General features: G+C 44.0%; 1 protein-coding gene across 3 annotated transcripts in view; it reads right to left on the bottom strand.

Annotated features, from left to right (window-relative positions):
* Positions 1-23332, bottom strand: part of SLC15A2 (solute carrier family 15 member 2) — a gene marked incomplete at its 5' end in the record, with an annotated part of 90532 nt that extends 67200 nt beyond the window's left edge. For 2 of the 3 annotated variants that reach the window (XR_014024793.1, XM_081315199.1), the window contains 5 exons: positions 13866-13965; positions 15049-15141; positions 15505-15646; positions 17761-17848; positions 23228-23332. Coding sequence is in view for 2 of the 3 variants with exons in the window: in XM_081315199.1 (XP_081171325.1) it covers positions 13866-13965; positions 15049-15141; positions 15505-15646; positions 17761-17848; positions 23228-23332 (528 nt within the window). The remainder of the gene's footprint in view (positions 1-13865; positions 13966-15048; positions 15142-15504; positions 15647-17760; positions 17849-23227) is intronic. The other variant, XM_081315200.1, reaches the window with a different exon arrangement.
* Between the last annotated feature and the right edge of the window lie 624 nt (positions 23333-23956).

Below are 23956 nucleotides of genomic sequence, written 5' to 3'. Positions count from 1 at the left end.
AATTACTATGCTATCAGCAGTTCTGAATTCTTGTAAACTTATCTATTTGGATAGAGTCCTGCCTGCTGAGTGACATCTGACAAGGATAACAATCCCATGAAAGCCACATGCGACCAATGCTAACAACTGAAAATAAAAATTCAATTATTTAAAAAGAAACGTCTCTTTAGGATCCTTCTAACTGTGCAAATATCTTTGAAAATCAGCATTGTGAGATTGAATTGCATGTGCAGTAGGGCAGTCATCCTGACATCAGCTGGGTCATAGTAATGAAAGATGCAGAAAAAACAAAAAACCCTATGCTGTTAGTACTCTGCAAACTGGAGTTAAGGCAGAAAAAACAAAACAAAAACCCCAGAACATCCTAATGTTGCAAAACTCAAATCAGGATTTTATGTCCCTTATTCCCAGAAACCACTGAAATCTTGCAGGTTGCTTCATGTACTAAATACAAATCCATCGTTTAGTTACTAAGCTTTAGTTACTAAGCTTCTTTTTTAGTATTTCAGGGGTACTATCAGTAGAACTAATCAGCAAAATGTTGAAGAAGTAGCTGCTTTCATGTGACATAAACTGACTTAATGATTTCTTTCTTACTCAAATTCTCTTCTCTTCCTGCTCCAACCTCTACATAGATACAAGGGTATTAATCACCAGATGACGGCCTCTAGAATCCCTTTCTGTTGTTCCTTCAGCAAGTCCCTTCACTGAATTATTTTAGAAAGAAACCGAAGGGTTGTTGTTAAAGGGGGTTTGTTTCTACTTTTACTGAAGAGCTATTTTTTACATTATGACATTAACAGACTGCTTTCATTGCAATCACTGTCTTCAATGTCAAACTTGGGGGGGGGGGTGAGTGCTACAAGACTGGAACCAAAACGGGGTCATTAGGTAACAAGTGTAAGCTATTTGCTTGCACAGAGGAGTGCTGGCATCGGCAAAAAGCAATTATTTCTTTAAGACCAGGTGGAAAAAAGCCATTAAAATGTAGAGTAAGCATATTCAGCAGCTATGAATGCCATTCTGACAATAAGCAATGAGAAACTGGAAGGGACGGGGTGGAACGTTCTCCCGGTCCCTTGATGGAAAATGTGCTTGACTTGATCGCAAAAACCTCGAGCAAGAGGCTGTCATTTTACTGCTACTCTCACTTGTTCATCTAAAACTCCAATCAATACTTCTGCGGTCTGCAGAAACATTATTGGCTATACAGCCTGTCTTTGTACAAAAGAGATAAACCAGCTAGGAATGGAGATCCCCCCATTAAACTAATTTCCTTTCGGAGGAACAAAATAAGTTTGAGAACTAAGTGTGGCGTGACAGTATTTTTCTGCTAAAAGTTCAACCCTGTCCTCTCGCTCAAATATAGGGGGGAAAAATAGAGCTGTCAGAGGTACAAACCATAATTAATGCATACCGAAACTTTAGGGCCTAACTAAATATAGCAAATATAATTTGGTTTTATTTAGTTTGGGGTTTACTAATTATACGTACGTGAAGGAATAGACAAGGGAAATGAAAACAAACTGAAGTACTCTAAAGACTGTTTGTCTCATTATGATTCTCTAATGTTAGGAAGCAAATGCTATTGCTGATATTTTTTTTCCAGAACCTGGCCGGTTTCAACATTTTACCCACAGTTTACCTATGCATTAGCCCTTAACTAGGTGCATGATGCCCCCAAAGGCATCACTGATAGAGTAACACACAGGTCAACCCCAAAGTCAGGATTCTAAATCCCTTGTGAGTATTCAGCTAGTGGTTCCTTACATTCATATTCATGTCTGAGTGAAAACTGTTTGCAGTTGTTATTTTTCAGCAGCTGCCTTATGGTGGTTGAGACTAAGCTGACTGATGGCAATTCACAGGATTTAATACTTGCTTTCTGTTATCTCCTGATGCTTTAATTATATACTTTGCTTGCTTACCTGTTTCTAAGGCTGACTCAAAGGATTATCAAATCTCTCCAGATTCTTAGAACATAGCTTGCTTGAAGATGCTTATATTTGAGGTCCACAAAACAAGAAGGAGCCTGTAACTTCAAACAGTATCAACAATATCTACTGAACTTTTGAAAGTGTAATTCTTGCTGTATTGTCTTGTTGGCTTGCTAGGCATCTCATTAGGCTTCAAAATGAGTGGAGACATTAGAAATTTCCAGGAACTCCAGTATGTATTTCTAAGTAGATGTAATTACACTGGAGTCACTTCCAGTTTGCCCTAGTGCCAGCCTTCAAATGCTACCCATATATGTGTGAATTTGTTTTGGCTGTAGGAGTTGGGTTATAAATATCTGATACATTTTGTCTTGGGACAAAAATAGGACATCTTGAACCTGACATCAGAAGAAATGTTCACTGGATTTTTGTAGTTGTTTGCCTAACTGTCTTTGCATAGAATAGGGGAAGTCATAGATTTATATTTACATTATCTGTATTTGGACTGAGGTTATATTGCACCATAGAATAGAATAGAATAGAATAGAATAGAATAGAATAGAATAGAATAGAATAGAATAGAATAGAATAGAATAGAATAGAATAGAATAGAATAGAATAGAATAGAATAGAATAGAATAGAATAGAATAGAATAGAGCTGGAAGGGTCCTTGGAGGTCTTCTAGTCCAGCCCCCTGCTCAAGCAGGAGACCCTACACCATCTCAGACAAGTGACTGTCTAGCCTCTTTTTAAAAATCTCCAGTGATGGAACGCCCACAATTTCTAGGGGCAAGCAATTTCACAGATTAATTGTCCTCACTGTCAGGAAGTTTCTCCTTAATTCTAGGTTGCTTCTCTCTTTGATCAGGTTCCAACCATTGTTTCTTGTCCTGCCCTCTGGGGCTTTGGTGAATAACGTGACCCCCTCTTCTTTGTGGCAGCCCCTCAAATACTGGAATACTGCTATTATGTCTCCCTATTTCTTCTCTTCTTTAGACTAGTCCACAGGTCTGCAACCCGCAGCTCCGGAGCCGCATGCGGCTCTTTCAGCCGTCTCCTGTGGCTCCCAGTTCTCTGCCATGTGCAGTCCAAAAAAAAAGTGGGACTAAAAAAGTTCAACCAATCAATTCAAATATGCAGGGTAGGTGCATATCTCACCTTGGCTCCACTCTTCAGTCAAACCCTGTTCTGCGCATGCGTGCATGTATGCGCGTGCACACATTTTTTTGCAGCTCCCAGTTTTTCCTTTTGTGAGGGAACCGGTTCCGAGTGGCTCTTTCACTGTTTCAGGTTGCTGACCCCTGGACTAGTCAAACCCAAGTCCTGCAGCCGTTCCTCATATGTTTTAGTCTCCAGGACTTTGATCATCTTAGTTGCTCTCAATATCTTTTATGTGATAGGGTGACCAAAATTGACTGCAGTATTCCAGGTGTGGTCTTAGTAGCGTTTTATAAAGTGGTACTAATACCTCGCATGATCTTGATTCTATGCCTCTGTTTATACAACCCAGGATTGTATTAGTTTTTGTGCATGCAAGAATGTAGTGTGATATTCTCATGGTTCAGTGAGTGGTTTGGATTTAATAATTTGCATAAAACAGGGAAAGTCATGCATTTATATTTAAATTATCTGATCTAGACTGAAGTGAGCAGAAACAACTGCACAGAATTTTCACCTAACTCTCTATATTGAATAACTGGAAGAATGATTTATTTCAGTTTCCATTTCTTTATTTCCACTTTTTCTTTTCTGGGTATCTTCTTAGTCTTTGGGCTGATTTCCATATTACCTCAGACTGCATTATATGGGTTGGGAGAACTGAAATACAGTACATCTTGAAGGCACCAGCCAAGGCCAGGTATTGGATTATGGAAGACTGTTATAGATCACTAGCCTTCTTCTGCATTAACAGACTTTTGTAATTAGGTTGTCTCTAGATGTCATGTAACTCTTAGAACTTTTTCCCAATGGCTGTGCCTTTCAGATACAGTATCTTGTTTTCCCATTCTTGCAATCTATAACAGAAGATTGGAGAAATATGAGCTATGCATAGGGAATGCATTCATTTTAGCTCAGCTTGTCTCAAGAACCAAGTGCAGGAAGGATACTTTGTAATCCATTCTAATCTTACTTTATTTGTAAACACTGGATGAGTGACAAATATCCCCTCTCCTCCATGTAGAGTCTTCATATTTCTCAAGTGTACAGTACTTACATTTCTTGACCTGAAGAGAATTAGAATGAGTCTGGTAGTATATTTTCTGACTAATAAATTGAATTAATAATATTGCATTTTAGTATTATAGTAAGAAAGGGTACTACCAGATTCCTTTTTTTTCCCAACATGAAAATATTAACTTTGGTACATCTTAGTTAAGAATAGTTGGTACAGGCAGGGACCATATGATATTGATATGCCAAAAAGGGAACTGTTTCTTTACTCAGAGTTTGGGAATTTGATTGGGAACATTCAAAGGTCTATCAGGCTGCATAAGCAATAGCTTTTAGCAATCAATTAGCAAACTGTGTAGTCAGTCAAAAAAAGGTAATATTTAACCACTCAGAGATTATCAGCGATTAACATGGAGGAAATTTGTGAAGCATTTAAAAAACAAGTGCTGTGTATTCTTGTTATTATAATCACATCCAATTACCGGTATGTATTAATTAGAGGATGATTGCAAAATGTAATTAATTATTATTGTTCATAAATGTTGCACTTATGGGAATGATTCAGCCCTCAGGTGTTGTTACCATGCTATAAGTAATACAAGATTCCCAATTTGTCTAATATGATTTCTTCCTTTTTAACACTTTTTTCTAACTTTCATGTTCAGAGATAGCTAAAACAGTGTCATATGGACGATGATCAGATCTATTTTTGTACTGCCACTGAAACTAGGGCTAGGAAATTAGGACTAGAAAAGTGTGTGTGTATATAGGCAAGAGGCAAGAGGTGCACAACAGTGGAGTTTGTGAGTTCTCCACTTCTAGAGGCTTTTTAAAAAGACACTAAAGAGTTACTCTTAGGGGTAATCATCTGGTTTTCTTGCACATCTTAGAAGTTTGTGCTAGAGTAATCCCAGCATTCTAGTGGTTAAGGGACTAGGTTACAAACCAGGAGACCGGGAGTTCTAGTCCTACCTTAAGCAGCTGGGAGACTTTGGTCCAGTCAGCCAACCCAGCTCACAGGGTTGATATAGGAGGAGGAGGAAAGTATTTGGCATCTTCTCTGCCTTGAGTTATTTATAAACATGATAAAGGCGAAATAAAAATAAGTGAATTCTAGAACGCCTGGTTTGTCACTGATCTTCGATACAGCTTGTTCAAACAGGTATTCTGAAATTAATTTTAAGGTTGTATATGAGATGTAATAGTAACTCAGCTGCTGTTTCTGACTGAATTGCTCCTTGATTTTCTGAGATCTGGATTTTTCCAGGTTTGGAGTCTCTTTGTGTTTTTTTTACCCTATCATTGTACACTCCGTAAGATATTTGGGACTTTGGCACATATAAACATGCACATGCACATACATATGTACAGTATATACATACACATATATACACATGGACATATATGTATACACGTTTGTGTGTGTATAGTTGAGATGGGTGGTGATACAAATTGTTTACAAGTTTCCTTGTGCAGGAATGCACAGAAAAAGAGAAAGAGAAGGGCGAGGCTATCTAGAAGTCTTTTCCTATGCGATCTACTACTAGAGTGATGGAAGCTTTCTGAAAAGCTATTGCTATCCAGTAGATACGTGCCAAGAAAAAGTAGAGCTTAAAAGCTTAGGAAGCTGCTCCTTCGTTTAATTTTCAAGTCCAGGTTTCTGCCTGCATAGGCGTTTCTTGGTTTCTTTACATCTGATATAAATTTAAACAGGGACATTCACATAGTCCTGGGGGCAATTTTGTGCCATGCCCTAAAGAGTTTGACAGATTAATACTAGCACTTAGAATTGCATCAAAAAGCCAATGTAGGTGAAACACGTCCATGCTTGCAACTGCCAGAGTGTATATAGGCTGTTGCCGTTTGAGCCATCTGAAACCTCCAAGTGGTCTTTAAAAGTGCCTGCATGAAGGGGGCTCGCCAACTATTGTCCCCCTATCATGGTCCGATCATTATCTCCTGCGGTTGGTCTTCCGCTATGCCACCCCTTGCCGCTGGGCTGCGGAGCCGACCAGGTGGTTCCGCCCCAGGCGCCTAATGGATCCTGAATGGTTCCAGACGGCGCTAGGGTCTATACCTATCTCCCTCACTCACAGCCCGGCCAATACGTTGGTGGATGCCTGGGAAAGGGCGGCCACCAAGGCACTCGACCGTGTTGTACCCTTGCAACCCCTGACCCAGTGCAGATCCCAGTGGGCTCCATGGTTTTCCACAGAGCTCCGGGAGATGAAGAGTCAGAGACGGGGCCTAGAGAGCTGTTGGAGATCCAGCCGATCTGAATCTGACCGATTGTGGTTAAGAACCTCTACGAGGTCTTATCTCACGGCGATGGTGGCGGTGAAGTCTAACTACTTTGCTGCCCTCATCGCGTCCGCAGATAATTGCCCAGCCGCCCTGTTCAGGGTGACTCACTCCCTCCTTAATCAGGAGGTGAGGGAGGAGCCCTTGCAGGGTCGTGCCGAGGAGTTTAACAATTATCTGTCGGACAAAATCGCTCAGATTCAGGCCGGTTTGGATTCTGACTGGGCAGAGACTGATGGGGGGGGGAGTCAAGCGGTCTTGGGAATGTTATCTGGAATGAATTTGACCCTGTAACCCCAGAAGAGGTGGACAGGAGACTGAGTTCCACCACGTGTTTATTGGACCCGTGCCCTTCCTGGCTTGTGTATGCAGCTTGGGAGGGGACACGAGGCTGGTTCCAGGCAGTAATAACTGCTTCTTTGAGGGAGGGTACCTTCCCTGTCGCCTTGAATGAGCCGGTGGTGAGGCCCCTCCTCAAGAAGCCTGCCCTGGACCCGGCTATTTTGAACAACTATCCTCCGGTCTCCAACCTTTGCTTTCTTGCGAAGGTTGTTTAGAGCGTGGTGGTGCATCAGCTCCCTCTGTTCCTCGAAGAAGCTGATTATCTGGACCCGTACCAATCGGGCTTTAGGCCCGGGTACAGCACGGAGACGGCATTGGTCGCGCTGGTGAATGATCTCTGGCGGGCTCGGGACAAGGGTTGTTCCTCTGTCCTAGTCCTATTAGACCTCTCAGCGGCTTTTGATACCATCGACCATGGTATCCTACTGCAGCGTCTCAGGGGGTTGGGAGTGGGTGGCACTGTTCTACAGTGGTTCTCCTCCTACCTCCTGGGCCGCTCGCAGTCAGTATTGACGGGTGGGCAGAGGCCCGCCCCAAGGCCTCTCGTTTGTGGAGTCCCTAAGGGGTCGGTCCTCTCTCCCGTCTTGTTCAACATCTATATGAAGCTGGGTGAGCTCATTCGTGGTTTCGGGGTGGGGTATCATCAGTACGCTGATGATACCCAGCTTTTTCTTTCCACCCCAAACCAACCCAGCGATGCCCTCGACGTGATGTCCCATTGCCTGGAGGCGGTCCGGGTTTGGATGGGGAGAAACAGGCTTCGACTCAATCCCGCCAAGACTGAGTGGCTGTACATATCTGCATCTCAGATCAACCAGTCTATTCCATCGCTAACTATGGGGGGTGAGGTGTTACCCCCCGTAGATAGGGCCCGCAACTTGGGCATCCTCTTGGACTCACGGCTCAGTTTGGAAGATCATATAGGAGCCGTGGCCAGGGGGGCTTTTGCACAGGTTCGCCTGGTGTGCCAGTTGCGGCCCTATCTGGACCGAGATGCCCTATGCACAGTCACTCATGCGCTTGTGACCTCTCGGATAGACTACTGCAATGCTCTCTACATGGGGCTGCCCTTGAGGACCACTCGGAGGCTTCAGCTGGTGCAGAATGCAGCCACGCGAATTGTGTTGGGGGTCTCCCGAAACTCCCATGTAACGCCTCTTCTCCGTGAGCTGCATTGGCTTCCAGTTGCCCTCCAGGTGAGATTCAAGGTGCTGGTGATGACCTATAAAGCCCTAAATGGCATGGGTCCGGATTATCTTAGGGAGCACCTGCTGCCAGCATCAACTTCCCATCGTCCTGTGCGCTCCCACAGGGAGGGCCTACTCAGGGTCCCGCCGGTCAGGGAGTGCTGGCAGGTGATCCCCAGGGGGAGAGCGTTCTTGGTGGGCGCGCCTGCCCTATGGAATCAACTGCCTGTGGAACTCCGGATCACCCCCAACCTTCGTTCGTTTCGCCGGGACCTAAAAATGTGGCTATTTGAGTTAGCCGGCCTGGACTGAGGGGTTTTAAGGTTTTAAATTTTAAATTTTAAACTCTTTGGGGGCTATTAATTTTATTTTATTTTAATTTGTACATTGCACTGTTTTAATTTGCCCTGTAAACTGCCCTGAGTCCCTCGGGAAAAGGGTGGTATATAAATTGAAACAAATAAATAAATAAATAAATGAAGAGTGCACACAGTATTCTAGATGTCAGCTCTACAAAGTAGGCACGTCCATTAAATCAATTCCATACAAAGGGTTAAAATTATTTTTACTAAGGTTACAATAGCAGAATCTGGCAAGTCTGGTTGTGCTGTACTTCCTCCTCCTTATAGTTCAGTGAATTAGATTTAGAATCTGAGTAGCTTCTGAATATTGTTTTGGCTCCTTTGCTCTAGAAAACTGCTTCTGTATGTCTTCATCAAGGTACCGTATATACTTGAGTATAAGCCGACTCGAGTATAAGCCGAGACCCCTAATTTTACCCCCAAAAACTGGGAAAAGTTCTTGACTCAAGTATAAGCCGAGGCTGGGATCCGCCGAGTGGCTTTCAGCACTGGAGAAAATGCAAAATCGCTCGAGACCAAACTCGGAGGAATCAGCTGCCGGTGGGAGCGAGGCGATCCGTGCGGTCCCGTGACAGCCAGTCGGGCAAGCAATGCGAAGAGCGGCAGGGCTTTATTTTTGCACCGTGGAGCTCCCCCTCCCCCTCCTCCCAAACTCCCCCTCTCTCCCCCTTCCCCCCACTTCCCAGAGCTGAATACAGGGTATTAACCGGCGGCGGAGGCTTGCAGAACGGCGGATCGAGCCTCTGTCGCCGGCGGCTGGATCCGCGCTCCGCAAGCCTCTGCCGCCGGCGGAGGCTGGATCCGTGCTCCACAAGCCTCTGCCGCCGGCTGGATCTGCGCTCCGCAAGCCTCTGCCGCTGGCGGAGGCTGGATCCGTGCTCCACAAGCCTCTGCCGCAAGCCTCTGCCGCCGGCGGTTCCAGCCTCCGCCGGCGGCAGAGGCTTGCGGAGCGCGGATCCAGCCGGCGGCAGAGGCTTGCGGAGCGCGGATCCAGTGGGGGGGAAAAGCCCTTTAGCAGGATTTGCCTGCATGCCGGCGGAGGGTGGATCCGCGCTCCGCAAGCCTCTGCCGCCGGCTGGATCCGCGCCCTGCCGCCGGCAGAGGCTTGCGGAGCGCGGATCCACCCTCCGCCGGCGGCAGAGGCTTGCGGAGCGCGGATCCACCCTCCGCCGGCGGCAGAGGCTTGCGGAGCGCGGATCCAGTGGGGGGGAAAAGCCCTTTAGCAGGATTTGCCTGCATGCCGGCGGAGGGTGGATCCGCGCTCCGCAAGCCTCTGCCGCCGGCTGGATCCGCGCCCTGCTGCCGGCAGAGGCTTGCGGAGCGCGGATCCAGTGGGGGGGAAAAGCCCTTTAGCAGGATTTGCCTGCATGCCGGCGGAGGGTGGATCCGCGCTCCGCAAGCCTCTGCCGCCGGCTGGATCCGCGCCCTGCTGCCGGCAGAGGCTTGCGGAGCGCGGATCCAGTGGGGGGGAAAAGCCCTTTAGCAGGATTTGCCTGCATGCCGGCGGAGGGTGGATCCGCGCTCCGCAAGCCTCTGCCGCCGGCTGGATCCGCGCCCTGCTGCCGGCAGAGGCTTGCGGAGCGCGGATCCAGTGGGGGGGAAAAGCCCTTTAGCAGGATTTGCCTGCATGCCGGCGGAGGGTGGATCCGCGCTCCGCAAGCCTCTGCCGCCGGCTGGATCCGCGCCCTGCTGCCGGCAGAGGCTTGCGGAGCGCGGATCCAGTGGGGGGGAAAAGCCCTTTAGCAGGATTTGCCTGCATGCCGGCGGAGGGTGGATCCGCGCTCCGCAAGCCTCTGCCGCCGGCTGGATCCGCGCCCTGCTGCCGGCAGAGGCTTGCGGAGCGCGGATCCAGTGGGGGGGAAAAGCCCTTTAGCAGGATTTGCCTGCATGTCTCAAGTGCTACCTAATGTGCTTTCAGCCTCAGTCGGCCACTCCACATTGTAATCACGAAGGTAGCTCTCTAACGGAAAGGGAAGGGAAGGGAAGGGAAGGGAAGGGAAGGGAAGGGAAGGGAAGAAAAGGAAAGGTAAGGAAAGGAAAGGAAAGGAAAGGAAAGGAAAGGAAAGGAAAGGAAAGGAAAGGAAAGGAAAGGAAAGGAAAGGAAAGGAAAGGAAAGGAAAGGAAAGGAAAGGAAAGGAAAGGAAAGCCCACCATCTCTCCTCTGCCGCTTGCTCTCGCCGCTCCAGCCCTGGCGAGCCAAAGAGACGAAAGGCCCCGAGCGATAGGAAGGGGATCTCTGCCCTAGAGCAGGAGGGGGGAGGGAAAGGGGGGGGAGGAAAGGCCCGATCGCTTTGTGTTGAGCTGGTTCAGCTCAGCCGGACTAGGCGGGGCTGCGGCTCCCAGCTGATGCCGCTGCCGCCATCCAAGTCCGGCTGGCAAGAACTTTTTTTCTCCCCGCCCCGCAGTGACGAGTAAAGCGCGACTTACTTCCTCCTCCATGCCCACGTCGCCTTCTCGCCCAACAATCCCAAGTAAGGGGCGGCCTCAGAAAGGGGCTCTAACTTTCCCCTACCGCTCGAACTTATCTTGGAGAGGAAGGCAAAATCGGGAGAGGGAAGAAGAGCGAGGACTGGAGCAGCGCTTGCCCGGCTTCTCTCCCCTGCAGGGAGCGGCGGGGTCGGTTCCGCCTCCACCATGTTCTCTCTCGAGAGCCTTGTCCCACCCGCAAAACGCCAGCGCCGCCGCCGCCGCCCCCTTCCTAGCCAGCCCTCAGCCGCTTCACAAGCACCCGTTGCCGGCCCAGTTCTATCAGACCCGCGCGGCGCCGCACGTACTCCGTTTACACGGCCCCCGTACTTCCCCCACACGTCCCTTCTCCCGCCTCCTTCCCATAACGGCCTCTACCTACCGGACGGCGCCTCAGCTCCCCGTGTCCGCCGCCGCCGCCGCCACCCTGACCAAACCCTCTCTGCCTGCGCGCGCCCTCCCTCCCTCCCTCCCTCCCTCCCTCCCTCCCTCCTTCCTCTCTGTCTCTAGCTGGGCGAGGCTTCCAGCCGTCGCCGTGACGCTGCACGCCCAGCTTCTCTCTGATTTCCCTGGCCCAGTCCAGTGATGCTTGAGAGGAAAAAAAAAGCGAGCGGGCGGGCGAGGGGGGGAGGGAAAGGCGAGAATGACCGCTTTGTGTTACCTGCCATGAAACCAGTCCTTGCAGGCGTCGCACTCTATCATGAAGCGGGTTACATCGTAGGGCAGCCAGGCAGCGGAAAGAAGCAGGCAGGCAGGGCATGGAGGTCCGGAGACCTGCCGACGTTTGGGGAGGTTTGGGGAGGTGCGCGCGCACCTCCCCAAACCTCCCCAAACTTCGGCAGGTCTCCGGACGGCGGCGGCTTGGGAGAGGTGCGCGCGATCCCGGAAGCACCGAAGCCTCGGCCGCGCGCAAGTCCTCGGTAAGTTCTTTTTTTTTTGTTCACTGGAGTATAAGCCGAAGTGGATTTTCAGCCCAAAAAGTGGGCTGAAAAATTCGGCTTATACTCAAGTATATACGGTAATCTTTCTTACTGTCTATATCAGGGGTCTCCAAACTTGGCCCTTTTATGACTTGTGGACTTCAACTTCCATAATTCCTCAGCCAGCATTGTCAACTTTGGAATCCCCTGATCTACACTAAAATAATTAATGCCAGGGCATGAATCCCCGTAATTAGCTCCTCTCAGTTCATATACAGCTGGTATACCAGCCAAAGCAAGGCAAAGGCTTCCTGGATCATCCTTTCTACCTTCTGTTTCATGTTACTTCATGGGTATTGTTTCCCAAGTAGTGAAATCATTGGTGCTAGCCCAGGCCAATTTTTTGCATGACTTTGATCTGAAATATGAATACTGCCCTTAAATGTTTTTATTTTTTTTAATTTTAATCCCATTTATATCCCGCCCTTCTCCGAACACTCAGGGCAGCTTACAATTTAAGCTCAAACCAATGTGCTTAGCAATAGCCTTCATTCTATGTATAATGCCTGCTTATTAGGGCTTTCACACACACCCCCAAGCGGCATTATTACAAAGTCAGCTTAATTGCCCCCAACAATCTGGGTCCTCATTTTACCTACCTTGGAAGGATGGAAGGCTGAGTCAACCTTGAGCCTGGTGGGATGCGAACCTGCACTAATTGCAGGCAGCTAGTTGGTGACCACTGACAGAAATATGACCAAAACATTATGACTGAGCAACAAGAGAAATGTATTAGTATGCTTGGGATAACTTCAAGGTTATTACTCTAATAATTAAAAGAAAAGCTGTGGAGGCTAACCCTTCATAAAGTCTAATGGAGAAGTAAGCTACTTCATTCGTCATGATACCTTGAGACAAGATGGTAAAGACAAATCCAGAGGATTAGCTTCATCTCCTCATAGGAGACCACAACACCTACATACTGGCTTAGGTATCATCATATGAGTCTATGACACATGCTATGTAAGAAACAGTCAGGAGTGCAGATACTGTTTTAAGCTTTCCTTCAATAATGGTGTTAAGGAGCAATGCTTAAAGGAAAGGCTAGCCAAAAAAAAATATTGAGAGAAAAGGCCCTCTGTTGAAGAGCCAAGCATACAGATTTTTGGAATGTAATGTAAACATTTGGATTGCCAAGTTATTTGGCAACTGAAGTTCTAGAGGGAGAAGTTTAATGAATCCTGATGCTATAATGATGACTTTTTAGGTGAGGGCTTGCTCAAAATGTTCTCCTCTCTAATGGAAAGGATGTAATACTTTTCCTCTCCCATTTTAAGTAGAAGAACTGACTGACTGGTGGTTCAATTGTTGAAGATGCCTCCCTCCATCTCCAACTAGTTTCGTTCCTTCCCCTTTGTCTTCCTTTCTCTTTTTGCTCTTTCCAATGGGAATTGCTCCTTAACCTTACCCCCATCTCCAGTCTGCCTTTTTTTATACTTATTATGTTTTCCTATTTTTCTTAGAAGACTGAGCACCCTTGTGGGTTTCTATGTATAAGAGAAAGAATGGTTGTAATACAAAGGTGGGGAAATGATTTCATTATATAATTAGGTAGCTTATTTTATTTATGTATTTATTTATGTTGCCCTGCCCTTGTTTGGAATATATATTCTGGCATGTACATTTGCACATACATATATGTACACCTAACAGTATCAAGCAAATACACTTTTTGGTGAATCCCCAAGACTGATTTCTGCTGGAGTTGGCAACCTAAATTCACAAGATGAGAAAAGTTGGAATTGCACAGGAATTTTTGTCTGTATTTATATAACCTTTCGGTCTACTCTTCCTTGTTTTAAATTCAGCCATCTTCCCTTCTCTTAAAGAGGTAGCTACCTGGAGTATTGGTAGAATTGCTACCTGTTTTGTCCAATAATGGGCTAGATAGGAATGTAAGGTATTTGTTTATCTCTCTATTATCTACATTTGCTTTTGTAACTTTGCACATACAAAAGGAGGATGAGAAAATGTTTCTAAAAGAACATTCCATACTACCCTTGATGTGGGAACTCTAGTCCATTGATCATTTCATTGCAAAAAAATATATGTAAAATACATATAATGTCACGTAAAGATAAAGAAACCACATGGAAGAAAAGAAACACAATTCTTACATGCTTGTCTTCAAACTGGTCTCCACCAAACGCTGCCACACATGGCTTGATTCCTCCAGTTCCAAGAGCAATCAGAGACAGGCCCGTCATTGACAAAATCCTTCAAAGAGGGATAAAAATCTCAGCACCATAAAAAGACTTGGGGGTAGAACAGGAGAAGTCTTTGGGGGGGGGGGGTTAGAGCTGCTAACTCCATAACAGAGTCTTTTGAATCAAGTTAGTGAGGGCTGTTAAGCAGTATGCTGCGGCAAGCCCAAATCCTGCAATAGGAATCATGTAAGAAGGTTATCCTTTCCCATTTCTATCCAATGGACTTTTAGCCAAGAAAATGAGAAAAAATTCAAAAAAATTGAATTTATAGGATTCTAAGGTGACGGTGGCTCAGTGGGTTAGGATGCTGAGCTTGTTGATCAGAAGGTCGGCAGTTTGGCGGGTCGAATCCCGAGTGCCGCATAACAGAGTGAGCGTCTGTTATTGTCCTAGCTTCTGCCAACCTAGCAGTTTGAAAGCACGTAAAAATGCAAGTAGAAAAATAGGGACCACTACGGTGTGAAGGTAACAGCATTCCGTGTGCCTTTGGCGTCTAGTCATGCCGGCCACATGACCACGGAGACGTCCTCGGACAAGCGCTGGCTCTTCGGCTTTGAAACGGAGATGAGCACCGGCCCCTAGAGTTGGAAACGACTAGCACGCATGTGCGGGGAAACCTTTACCTTTACCTTTAAGGTGACTGCACACACTCTTCATTTCTGAGAAATGAACACACTTGAAAACACTTTATATTTGTATGTGTTTCCTCTGCAATAGTAAACAAAATTCCCCTTATCATGCTGAATAGGGATGTTCAAGGGCCCCTCAGTCATATAAAGGGACTAATCAGCGGCTGAGTGGTGAACTCCAAGCAGTGCTCTTACCACTGAAACACATGAAGGTTAGTCTGGAACAAATCTTTCACCCTAAGAATCAAGACTGTCAGATCTTCAAAAGGTAGGCACTGGCAGCTGTCAAGGCTATGATATCCAGACATGACAGGGATAAAACCCATTGTGCCCAGATAACAAAAAGGTCCATCAGAGTCACATAATGCTCACAACAAGGTGCATTTGAATGCATTGCTCATTAATACAAGCTAATTAATAGTAACATTATCAAAACACAGCAGGCCCATTTCCTCATTACTTACACATGAGCAATCTGGTTTCCCACATTTGGCATTGCCCCAACTGATTTGATCACGTGCCCAATAACATAAACAATGGAGAGATAAATGATTGTTCTGTGGAGGAAAAGAAGAAGAAGTGGGTAAACCTTATCAGCCAAAGACAGGTGCATTTATAATCAGAAAGCCAAATACATGGCTGTGGTTCCTGATAGGGAAAAGACAAGCATTTTTTTGCTGCTGGGATATCTACCAAAATTACAACTCTTCTTTCTTTGTTGCTCTTCTAAGTGTTGGGGAAAAAATGCTATTGCTGAACTGAAGGGTAAGGTAAAGCATTCTGGTTCCTCTTAAGATCCACAGTTTCTCTTCCCTGCTGATGGATCCCTCATTCCTCTGAATTGTTCCTGACAATACAAATGGGTTAACCTATAAGAAATGTAAAGTCTATATGCAGTAGACAGCATATTTCATTCTTACTTGTATTTTCCCAGCCAGGAATCAGCAATGAAGGCACCAATGACTGGTGTGAAGTAACACAAACTTGAGAAAGCATGGTATACAGATGTGGAAGTTGTTTCATCCCAATGCAGGAAGTAGAGAAAATACAAAGTCAAGACAGCTGTGGGAAGAAACACAACAACAATAAAAATACAGGATAATGGATATCACAAATATTTATTGAGATATTTTATACAACGGACCATCTTGTTGAAGTGACTCTGTGAGGCCAAGCATACATAAAAATATAATACAAAGTAAACATAAATAAATAACAGTATAAAAGGCCTCTAAAGGCAACTAAGGACGAGACTCAATCAGTAATAAGGTAAGATCTCATTGGGGTTGAGCAACTGCTCGACCTTCAAGCCAGAAACACATCCAAATATTTAGAGCTTTCTGAAAAGCTGGTTAAAGTCAGAGTCAATCTAAAGGGCATGGGATTCCAAATTTCTGCCACAGTGTTATGTTTATGATTCTCTATCTATTGCCACTTGATAATGGCTTTGTGCCTTTAACAGTAACAGAAGAAACAAAGTTTATCAGTGGCAGAAATGGTCTACTTTCTGGATCCCGCTAGATGACTTTCTTTATCTGGAACTCAAAGCAAACTTCACTGATTTAGTACAACAAACAAAACTTGGCCCCATGACATGAAAGGCATGATAGATGACAGCTAGCACCTTGATTTGCACTTGAAACCACACTGAAGTCAGTTCATCTCATAGAACAGAGATGCAACAGGGGCATATAGAGGTCCATCCATAATTGCAGATGCCAATGCATTCTAGACCAGTTGCAGCTTCTGGATGTTCTTCAAGGATAGCGCCCGCATAGAGCACATTGTATAGTCTACTTGGAAATTCCCAGTCTTAAGCCCGAGGAACTCCACCACCTATCTGGTCACATTCAAGGAGTTCAGGCAGGAGTACTGCAGTTTAGCAAGGAGACAAGTACAGCAGCGAAAGTCCTAAGTGTTCCTGAGAGCCCAAGTTCATAAACAAGGTGCCACATCCAGTTTTCTATGAAGCAGTGCTTCTTAATGTCATCAAAGTATTCTGAATGACCATAGCTTCTCCACATCTCTGCCCTGGGCTCTTAACTGATACTACACATAAAACACAGGGAGGCATATTTCCGAAAGTGGATTTTCCCTTTCTATATCCATCCAGGCCTCTGAAATGTATGATAGTATTTAGGTCCAGTTTATAATACTGTAGTAGGCTGTTGGTAGTATTATGTTATCCCTTTCAGGAACACATCAGCAAACAGATGCTACAAGAAACAATAGAACTCTGTTGATATAAGCAATAGTAAAAGAATCTTGAAAATCTGACATCATTGTCCCTCCATTCATCTTACATCAAAAGGAGTTACATCAGACGCTATTCAAGTATGTTTCTGAGATTTTCTTTCTTTCCTGCACTGAAATCATGTTTTTCTAACTGCCACAGTCTTTCTCCAGGGTTATGTCTATGATTCTCTATCTATTGCCACTTGATAATAACTTTGGGCCTTTAACAGTAACAGAAGAAACAAAGTTTATCAGTGGCAGAAAAATAGAACGATGAGCAAAATGGCCTTTCTGAATGCTGACCATCATCCCAGAGATAAACTCATAGGGCCTACCACAGGAGAAAAGTTGGAGAAATTAGTTATTAAGATGGGTTTATCAGTCCAGGCATCCTTCCAGATGTGTGATGGGTCATCCATTATTGGACTCTCTGGACAATCACTAGATGAGAGCAAACAAATATGGAAAATTCTAATGCCTTTTAACCATCTGGTAGTCATCTGCATTTTTGCAATCTAGATCTGGTAGCACTAGATAAGTGGATTTTCATGCCCAGGATTCTGAGCAATAATATGATGGCTGAAGACTTCTGGGAATTGAATACCCTACATCTGGAAAATGTCACGGTTGAGAAAGTCTGGCTAGGCCAACAGTTTCTTCCTCAGACTTCAGTTCTGTTCCCATTTTCTGCAGAACATTCTTTAAAACAACCTTTATTTTGCCGCCAGCATTCTATATTTATGATCCTTCTGTCTATCACATTAGCATTTGCATTTAGCACAGACCATTAAGATTTATAAATCTGACTAAGATCTTGGGAGAGAAATCAAGCCAAATGCTTTTTCCCCAATTCCAGCCATTAATTTCTCCCTGCCTTTCTTCCACCTAAATAAATGGAAAAGGCATCTGACTTTTCCTGAGAAAAGGCTGTAAAAACCTACCTTTCATTCCATAGTAGGAGAAGCGCTCACAAAATTCATTCACTACAATGAAAGCGATGCTGAGAGGATAGTGGGTGCTACATATTCTCTAAAGAAGACGAGCAGAAAGAGGTTGGGTTATGTATTGTATACACGTCACTTGATCATTTGCACAGCTGATTACAATGGTGCTCACAGAAAGCAGGTTTTGAAACTGAAACATCTATTTGTACAACAAAATGAAAAAGAAAGGTATGTCTGTGAAGAAACAAGGAAGTGTTCAAGGAAACACTTAAAAGGTCAGTAAAGTCACGCTTCGAATAGTGAAGTTCAACACATTAAAAGGTAAAAGGTAAAGGTTCCCCCGCACGTGCGTGCTAGTCGTTTCCGACTCTAGGGGCCGGTGCTCATCTCCGTTTCAAAGCTGAAGAGCCAGCGCTTGTCCGAGGACGTCTCCGTGGTCATGTGGCCGGCATGACTAGACGCCAAAGGCGCACGGAACGCTGTTACCTTCCCACCATAGTGGTCCCTATTTTTCTACTTGCATTTTTACGTGCTTTCGAACTGCTAGGTGGGCAGAAGCTGGGACGAGTAACAGGCGCTCACTTTGTTACGCGGCACTCGGGATTCGACCCGCCAAACTGCCGACCTTCCGATCGACAAGCTCAGCGTCCTAACCCACTGAGCCACCGCGTCCCTATCTCAACACATTAAGTGAAGCTCAAATAGAATTTAAGAATCTTGAAAATAGTATATAAATATTACATACAGTATGTTTGTGTGTGTATGTAGCTGTACACATACACACACACACACACACACACATATACAAATAGTATTGAATAGAATTTTAAAAGCATGTATAAAAAGCAAATATATAAAGGCAAAACATTTTTGGGGGGGTGACTTGGATGAACTGAGTGAATGTCCACAGGTTTCTATAAAATGTCTGTGACTAATCTGGGCTCTTGGTGTAATCAAGAAACAAATCCCCACAGAGGTGTTATTTTTCTTCCTCCAGCATGTGCAGAGTAATTGTGCCAGCAGAGAAAATATGGGAAACAGGAACCTAACAATTTCAGTGTCAGGAGGATCCGAGAATCACACACCAAAGTACATGCTTAAGTACATAATGGTCACATTATTATTTTCACAGTCCAGCCTTCATTTTTGTCCTCTGATTTGTAAGGCTTCACTGCCCTGTAAGAAAACAAAGCAGACTGGCACTTTCCCTAGCCCACTTCCACAACATTTTTGCAGTGCTATCCCATGACATGCAGGGGCACTAAATACTGCAAAGAGAGAGAAACCCATTTGACATGGGAAAATCTTCACTCTTCCAGTGCCAATAAGGGATGAGTCTGCCATGGAGGGGTTATTTAAATGGGAGTCAGATACACATTTACAAATTGTGATTTCTTAAGTTCAGGCTTGAACGTTAAGAAAAAGCTCCTGAAGCAATACAGGTAGGCCTTTTACAGTCTCTCAAGGACACTTCCTTGAAGGAACAAGGAAATGGAGCAGTTGGGGAAGGTGATTTATAGTATCAAAGCTGTGTTTCAACCTACATGGATTTGACTGTACATACAGAAAGCCAAAATATACAATGTACATGCCCATCTGATTCTTTCTGCGCATTCCGGAAAACTGGTTGGCAAGTGAGGGGAGGATTAGAGATCCTGAACATACACAAAAGGACTCCTACACATGCTGATACAAGCGCTCCATTAGGGATTGATGAATCTGTCCATTTCAAGTTGTTTTTTTCCTTTCTCATCTTAGGCTCTTTTTACCCTGTTTCCACACACACACGTGCACACACACACACACACAAACACACACACACACAAGCATGTGTATTATGCATTTCTCATACATGCCATTTGTATACAAATTTTTCCAGTATAAATATTTCGGGAACTAATTTCCAACCAGGTAGTGTACTATCATATATTCTGTTCAATAAAGTGTGCACATTTTTTCTTCACGTTTTATGGCTGGAGTACTGTATTGCATATCCTATCAAAATATAATTGAGTTTTGCTTCATAGGTTAATTTGGGGGATGTGAATTGAGCGAGTCTGCAGTGAAATGGAAATGAAAGATATTTCCTACCCATTCCTATTTTCCATATCAGCTGCATACAAGTTAAATGATGAAGATTCAAAGGCTGAAATTGGATGCTACTAAGTCATTCTCTTCTACACACATTCATTAGAGCATCTATAAAGACTATTTGTGTTATAGGTTGCATACTATTGTGCTATCAAAACTGGATGAATCCAGTGTTAAGATTGTTTCATACCACCGCTAGCTGCTGAACCCTAACTCCCATTTTGTATCCTATTAGGGCTCATTTCATCTTTTTAAAAATTGACTGAATAATAATATTATTATTTCAACCTGAAAATCCTCACAGCTTTGCTTACACATAGTACACTGACATATAAGAAGACAATACACCTTTTACAGTCACTGAAGTTTTTTTATGGGTATCAATGCCTTGCCTTCAATAAAAGTAGAAGGAAGATATAACAACATCCCAACAACATAGTCACACGTGTGTTATTGTGCTGTCTTTTCTACATGGACTGGCTTTCAGTCATTAATGTCCCAATGCTACCATGCTCTTCTGGCAGGTGAGATGTAGACAAAGTATTATTCTATTTGATAGTCAAGAGCATCCTTTATAGCCAAGATCTGAATCATTGTTATCATCATATGAAGAATAACACCTTTAGTTCGTCAACCTCCCGCCCCCAAAACAAATATGCAGATGCTCCTCCTGCACCATGGAAAAGCTTGAATTGTTTAGCATTTATTTCCAATTTTTGTATCGTTTATTGTCCATCCATTTTAGCTTTGGCTTACAAAACGTATTAACTATAACGCATGAACCATGAGGTTCAGGATGACGTTGGGATTTTACAGAGCATGAAAAATAGAACTGAAAATAAAAACCGGACTGACGAGTCGAATGGATTTTTCCTAATCAAGCAGAGCATTCATACCACAGATGAGGATACAGCTCCATAAAGCAAATTACGTTTCAAAGTCCAAGTTTTTCACGTAAAGAAAAATTATGGGTTGGTAAAGAAGCTGTAGGAAGGGTGCTTTATATATCCTTCAGCCACTTTTTTCCACTTTGAAGTCCCTTTTCGGGCATTGCTTTCTCTTAGCTCAGATTATGGTTACAGATTAAATACAGAAGACACACTTCTAATAACTGAGAAAAAACCCTAATAATCCAGAACATTATTGTATGTTTGGTTCAAAATTACTTTTGCTTTATTAATTTGCTTGCAACCCTGGAAGACTGCAGCTTCTTAGCTTGCCCATTTTATATTTCCACTAGTTCCTCTGGCATACCTGTTTTATGGAATAATCACACCGGGCATGGTTTTCAAGTACAACATAGAAGTAAAAAAAAAAAAGCAGTACATTTTTTTTTGTTTCAGCATTTCATAAGTGCCCAAAATTGATAAGAAATCTCACATGCCATTCAACCATTACATATTTTGGGCCTTTATTCACAAATGTTCTTACATGCATGTATGGATGTGCTTAAAGTTGCAGTCCCTCATTCATTTAAGAGAATTAGAGGGAAAACTTGAACGTGAGAAAAACAGCAGTTAAATATTGTTTCTGTAATGCAATTAATTCTTAGCTTATGGCCTCTTTCAACAGACCATGGATAAATGTCAGGACCCACCCCAAACCACGTCTTAGGAAGACAAAATTCTTGGAGTCAAGTCTATTCCAAAAAGAATCTTTACTGAGACATGCTTGGTTGTAGGAAATGAGACAGGACTTAATATTATTCCACGAAGTAAACCTTTATAAAGAGTTCCCGGTTTAACCCCATTTAACCCCATTTGGTCAGTCCCCCATCCTTTATCTCGTATCATCCCTCTTGTGGGAAAAAGGAACTTAGGACCCTTCATGTTAATTGCTCTCTTCCGTGACAAAAGCCAGATGCTAGCCCCCCCCCTTTTGTTTCCCCAGTTCAAAAGGCTTCTCCTTTCCTTTGAAATGCCTAATACCGGTTCAATACACATCTATTCTCTTCTCTTCGGGAGATGGCAGAATCCATGGAATAATGTTTGAAACATTCCATTTATGAATATGATATAAATGGATTCTGACAATATTGCTCTTAAGAAAAGCAGTACAAACACTTGATTATCTATTCTTTGAGATAATTCCAGCATTGATCCATATGATCGATTTAATGCTTCCCTCCATAATCCATAAATGTGCAACTAACAAACTACACGGAAAGAAAAGGCTTGATCTGATTAAGTTTTAAATTAAAGGGCTTTTCAAAATATTCATTTGTATATGCAATGAATAGGTAAAATTACTCATTTATTACAAAGGACCGGTTTCCTCCAGGAAGCACTCATTTAGGAGTTATTTGCATTTCTCAGAACAATTAAAAACTCCTTGGCATGAGAATGCTTCTATGCCTACCATTTTTTTCCCTTTAAAATATTAAATTTTTTAAATGTTATTAATGTTTTTAATTGAAAAGCAGAATGGTTCCCTGCTATACTACTTCAGCCTATAAACTTTCACTGAGAGCTGCATCCCATTTTAATTAAGCTTGAAATCAACCAGGTTATTCCTTCTTCTCTATCTGAAACAATACCCTATCTCTTTTCAATCTTTTTGCCTTTTACATTTTGTTTCTTTAAAGGTTATAGGTATTTCCTTCTCTATTGTTTGAGAAGGAAATCTCCTTTATATAGTTATCTTATTTTACTGGGGAATCATCATTCCATAACTGCAGTTCTGCTCTCTTTCTCCTTCTTGCAGCTGTTTATAAATTAGTCTTCTCCATCTTCATATCCTCCAAATGTTCAGGTTAGAAGAAGCTTCCATAAATTGCTCTTTCACTACCCACAATATCAAATTACTGGTGCTGGATCGAGACTAATACAAATATACCCTTAAGAATAAATCCATTCAGTTTTCATAATCAGGGTCTAGAAAAGTCTGAAAATTCAACCTCAAAAACCAAACACCATTACAGACAGCAGCAAAAGTATGAACATAGCACTAACTTAAAATACCACTGTGGTGCAGCTGTTTGGGGCTGAAATTTCCACTGTTGAAATACACTGCATGATGACTTAGGATCTCGTCAACTTCCCCTCTAGATCTATTTTATACTTCAAAAAATGAAAATTCTTGGAATGAATTTTCCAACTGAAAATGTCTACAATGCAAATTCCTAGAGTGCAATTTTTTGGCAGCAGAGCGATTATTCCAAAGAAGCCACCAGTTCTATTTCCCCACCTTCACTTTTAAAAAAAAAACACGACTTTCTTTTTAATAGATTAATCGAGGAAATATTTCATGCCAAATTTTTAAAGCTAATATCAATTCTAGGCAATTTTGAGACCAGGACACAGCAGCAACAGAAATAACAGAAGCTTTCATGAAGTTAAAAAAAAAATGAAAACAAAGCTCTGCAGATACATACCGGAGATATTTTCTCAGGAGGGCTAACACTTTTTGGAGGATCAGATCCTGCAGAAACAGAAGGGAATAAAGCCTTTTTAGGGTCTCCTTTCTCCGAGAAGTCCATCCTGTTATTGTTTTCTTTTTAAAAAAATCTGTCTCATATAACTCCTTGCTGTCACTGTGAGTTGGCTGGGAAGACTTCCAACTATGTGGTTTGGAGTTTAGTTCAGCTTTATGTTAACCCTGATTGTGCACCTTTCTGTCATGCTGAGGCAGGCAGATGATGTTACTTTGAAGGATCAGAGCAAAATTGATTTGAATGGAGCAAACGGTCCTTAAATCGGCAAAATCACAGGGCTATTCCCCCAACAGCCCTGGGCATAGTAGTGTACTTGCTCTTGCTCTATGCCAGTGGTGGCAAACCTATGGCACGCGTGCCAGAGGTGGCACACAGAGCCCTCTCTGTGGGCACACGCACCGTCACCCTAGCCCCACCTCCCCACGCGGCCCTCTCCTCACCAGCAGCCCCCTTGGAGGAGAGTGGCCCCGGGTGTGGCCCACGCGGAGCAGCACAGGCAAGGACATGGCAGCTAGGCAGCAGGGACAAGACTCTGCCCTCGCACCCCATCGCGCACAAATGATGCTGCGGGGCATGGACAGAGGGCGTGTCCACCCTGGTGCTGCAGAGCCACTGGGGCGATCAGCGGTGGGCTGTGGAGGCAGTAGGTGGTTCTGCTGGGGGGGTGGG

The sequence above is a fragment of the Vipera berus genome (assembly GCF_964194415.1).
Source record: "Vipera berus genome assembly, chromosome: 1".
NCBI lineage: Eukaryota > Metazoa > Chordata > Lepidosauria > Squamata > Viperidae > Vipera > Vipera berus.
Note: the sequence above shows the minus strand (reverse complement) of the source record. Positions and strands in the feature narration are given on the sequence as shown.